Below are 4,821 nucleotides of genomic sequence, written 5' to 3' on the forward strand. Positions count from 1 at the left end.
TAAAGAAACATGTTTTAACAAAGAGTATACATGATTGTGGATCAGGAGTTAAGATGCTCTTTCTTTTCTTTTCTGTTTGAGGGTTAATTTGGCCCTAAACTTTTTCAAGGAGTATGAAGTCTGTTTTGTCTGATATGAGTGTTGCTACCCCTACTTTCTTGTTGTTTCCATTTTCGTGAAATATCATTTTCCAACCCCTCCCTTTCAGTCTCTGAGTGTCTTTAGTTCTGAAGTGAATCTTTTGTAAGTAGCATACAGATGGGTCTTGTTTTTTAATCTAATCAGTCACTCTTGTCTCTTGATTGGATCTTTTAGTCCATTGACATTTAAAGTAAATATTGATAGGTATTATTTGTACTTTACTAAGTTCTCTAACATAATAGGTGGATAAAGTCATATCAGAATTAAACACTGGAGTCATAGTCATGGAGTGCTTAATTGATTCCATAGTTGAGACCTATATACTCACACCATAATGGAAATTAATGACAGAATCCTTACTAATAGTAGAATAAACAGGCTACTTGATTGTCTGAGTTTATGTGACATCTAATTATAGGAAAGCCAGCTTCCCAATATATGGGCCCATGGGAATTTGAGTTTTCTACCCTTTCCTGCACTGGTAGAAAACCAGTGGTCTAGAGTTATAAGATTTAACAAATATGAACAGAGGATACCCAGTTATATTTGAATTCCAGATAAGCAACAAATATAATTTTTTAGTCTAAGTATGTCTCATGCAATATTTAGGGCATTCTTATAGTAAATCTGTCATTTTTGTTTGCCCGAATTTAAAATTAACTGGGCATCTTGTATTTTATATGGAAACCCCATACTGATCCCACAAGAAATAGAATTTGAATGCAGTCATTTTTGCTGGAAAAAAGAAGAACACTGGGGGCTTCCCTGGGGCTTCCCTGGTGGCGCAATGGTTAAGAGTCCATATATTTACATTTTATATGTAAATATAACCTCTCAACCACTACGCCACCAGGGAAACCCCTAGTCTGCCCATTTTTAAACTGCATGCTTCTTTTATTTCAATTGTAAGAGTTATATGTATATTCTGGATACAAATCGCTTATCAGATATATGTTTTGCAAATATATTATTCTCTGTGTGGTGTTCTCTTCATTTTCACAGTTGTACTTTTTGAAGTGTATATTTCTGGACTCTAAATTCTAACCATTGTCTATATGTATAATTATATGCCAGTGTCATACTTTCTTGATTACTGCATCATTAAGGTAAGTTTTGCAATCAGAAAGTATAAATCCTCCATCTTCGCCCTCCTTTTTCACAATTATTTTGGCTATTCTAATTCCTTTTCATAGTCATTTTGTGATCACTTTGTCAATTTTTACAAAAAAAGTTTATGATGAATATATAGATCAGTTTGTTCATAATTGCCCGTAGTAATGTTGAGTCTTACAACCCATGAACATGGATGTCTCTTTGTTTATTTAGATTTTCTTTAATTTCTCTCAACAACATTTGGTGGTTTTCTGTGAATATGTCTTGCTCCTCATTTGTTAAGTTTAATCCTAGTTTTTCATTCCATTAAATAAGGAATTATTTTCTTTTGTTCATTTTTGCATTGTGTGTTCCTCCTTGTAGAAGGCAGAATAATGTCCTTCCAAAGATGTCCATGTATCAATCCCAGAAACATGTAAATTGGTTAGGTTACATGAAAAACGGGAATTAAGGCTGGAGATAAAATTAAGTTTGCTAACCCTGTGCCCTTCAGATAGAGATTATTTTATATTATTTGGGTGTGACTATGTAATCACAGTATTCTTAAAAGTGGAAGACAGAATCAGAGTTGGGGAAAGATATACAACTTTCCTGGCTTTGAAGAAGGCGGAGGGGGATCATGAACCAGAAGCTGCTAGAAACTGGTAAAGGCAAGATCTTTCCAACACCTGAAGAAAGACATATGAGCCTACATACCCTGCATATAGATTCCTGTATCCATGTACCTGAATGCATTTACTTCCCTTTTCTTTACAGGTCTTGGGAGAGAACCTCACCATGGTCACTGAGTTCCTGTTGCTGTGTTCTTCAAGCCTTGGTGAAATTCAGCTTGTCTTCTTTGCGGTTTTCCTTTTTCTGTACCTAGTCATTCTCAGTGGCAATGTCACTATTGTTAGTGTCATCCTCCTGGAAAAAAGCCTCCACACACCAATGTACTTCTTCTTCAGAATTCTCTCAACATCAGAGAGATGCTATACACCTTTGTCGTCTTACCCAAGATGTTCATCAATCTCCTTTCTGTGGCCAAGACAACCTCCTTCACCTGTTGTGCCATCCAAATGTTCTTCTTCCTTGGTTTTGCTATTACCTACTGCCTGCTATTGGGAGTGATGGGCTATGATCATTATGCTGCCATTTGTCAACCTCTGCATTACCCTATCCTTATGAGTTGACAGGTGTGTGGAAAATTGGGAGCCACCTGTGGGATTGGTGGGTTCTTGGCCTCACTAACAGTAGTGTATTTAGTTTTCAGCCTTCCTTTCTGTAGTGCCAACAAAGTCAACCATTATTTCTGTGACAGTCATTCATCTGGCTTGCACAAATACAGATGTTCATGAGTTTGTCATATTCATCTGTGGGGTTCTTGTACTTGTGGTCCCATTTTTATTCATCTGTGTTTCTTATATCTGCATTTTGAGGACTATCCTGAAGAGTCCCTCTGCTGAAGGCAGACAGAAAGCCTTTTCCACCCATGCCTCTCACCTCACTGTTGTTATTATTCACTGTGGTTTTGCTTCCTACATCTACCTGAGACCAACAGCAAACTATGTGTAATGGTGACATACACTTTTATCACTCCATTATTAAACCCCATGGTAAACAGTCTCAGAAACAAGGATGTCCAAGTTGCTATTAGAAAAGTGTTGGGGAAGAAATGATCCCTAAAATTATTTAATTGAAATATTATATTTCAGATTCTGTAAAAAACATAGTTCTTCTACTATAAAGAATGTACTTCCAGGGCTTCCCTGGTGGCGCAGTGGTTGAGAGTCCGCCTGCCGATGCAGGGGACGCGGGTTCGTGCCCCGGTCTGGGAAGATCCCACATGCCGCAGAGAGGCTAGGCCCGTGAGCCATGGCCGCTGAGCCTGCGCGTCCAGAGCCTGTGCTCCGCAACGGGAGAGGCCACAACAGTGAGAGGCCTGCGTAACGCAAAAAAAAAAAAAAAAAAAAAAAAAGAATGTACTTCCACATCTTTTTAACTGAACATTTTTATTTTTTGAGAGTAGTTGGCACATTTTCATCTCTCAGCTTTTGTACCTCAATTGCAATACAGAAAAGCTCACATTAGTGTCACTTATGTGACACTAATGTCTGCTTTTCCTCTAGAATAAGATGTTATTATGAGGTTTATTGGTAAATATTGAGTTTGGAATGTTATTGTTTGTAAAAATAGTCAAATAGTTGGCCTGACCAGTGTTATGACCATAGTTAATCATCTTAATCACTCTAGTCCACATATTACAACAGAGAGTATTTTGAAAGCAATATCCAAACATGAAATTATCCTCATGAACATGAGTGGGAGAAGACGTGCTTACAATTTAAGGAGTTTACAGAATATCTAAACCCATTCGTAGACCCAATTCATGATAGTCCTTGCCTCATGGCCAATCTTATCTAAATCGCTTCACTCTATTTTTACCATTTAATCATTTCTTTTCTACTTTTGACATTTTGTTATAATGTTCCTTTTTACCTGTTTGAGAAATCATTTATATCATCCTGTCACAGATTTTATGTTTTATAATTTGAAAATAATGACAGGATACATTAATTGGCATTTTGCATCTACCCACTAGATTTTCTTCCTGGACGTAAATGTCCCTTCAATGGTGAATTTCACAAAAACTCACCATGGGGTAAAAAGATATTCTATTCTGGTTAGGACAGCACATACAATTAACTAGAGTAGTTCTGTTTTATTACGTCACATGCATTAAAAAAATTAAGAGGTGCAATCTAAAGTTTCTGAATATAGAGTATGTAGACATGAGGAAATTAAATTCTATACTGCAGGAACTTGTAGTAGTTAAATAGAAAGCTCCAGAAACAGACTTTACACTTAATGCCTTGATCAACTTTCATAAAAAGTGGCTGAGTTTTGTGTCCAGCACTAGTGCTTGGACTATTTTCTACAGCAGCCTGATGCTAAAGTGCTTTTTAAAATTTTTTGTGTATCCTACTTTGTAGGTCTAATTTTCTATTATCCTCTTCACGTGTGGGCCCACTGAATAACTTTTTAATTTAGCTCTTATCTTTTTTTTAGTGTTTCTATAGTGAACAGCCTTAGAAGAGAGTGATATTGTTATTCTTTGGAGACAAGTGTGCTTATTGCCTATTCCCTATGTCAAAGCAAAAATGGTGCCAGACTGTGTTAAACAGGCAAGGAAAGCTTTCTTCAAGGTTATTTTAGTAAAGGAGAAAGACTATAACTAAGTCTGAACTTGGCAACTCTGACATCATTAGATGCATGGATAAAGAAGATATGATACATATATACAATGGAATATTACTCAGCCATGAAAAAGAACAAAATAAGGCCATTTGCAGCAATATGGATGAACCTAGAGATTGTCATACTGAGTGAAGTATGTCAGACACAGAAAGACAAATATCATACGTATATGTATAACTGATTCACTTTGCTGTACAGCAGAAATTAACACAACATTGTAAATCAACTATACTCCAATAAAAATCAATTAAAAAAAAAGTTAGGCTTTCAAGAATGTACACATTTGTTTGCATACACAGAAACATCTTTTTCTCTCTATAATTCTAAAAC

At 36.2% G+C, this 4,821-nt stretch overlaps 1 protein-coding gene across 1 annotated transcript; it reads left to right on the top strand.

The window, feature by feature from the left end:
- Nucleotides 1-2,031: 2,031 nt before the first annotated feature.
- Nucleotides 2,032-2,808, top strand: LOC137209194 (olfactory receptor 10R2-like). The gene is given in 3 exon segments (XM_067710570.1): nucleotides 2,032-2,211; nucleotides 2,214-2,551; nucleotides 2,553-2,808. Coding segments are annotated over 3 exon segments (774 nt in total).
- Nucleotides 2,809-4,821: the final 2,013 nt, after the last annotated feature.

This window comes from Pseudorca crassidens, chromosome 2 (assembly GCF_039906515.1).
Source record: "Pseudorca crassidens isolate mPseCra1 chromosome 2, mPseCra1.hap1, whole genome shotgun sequence".
NCBI classification, from domain to species: Eukaryota; Metazoa; Chordata; class Mammalia; order Artiodactyla; family Delphinidae; genus Pseudorca; species Pseudorca crassidens.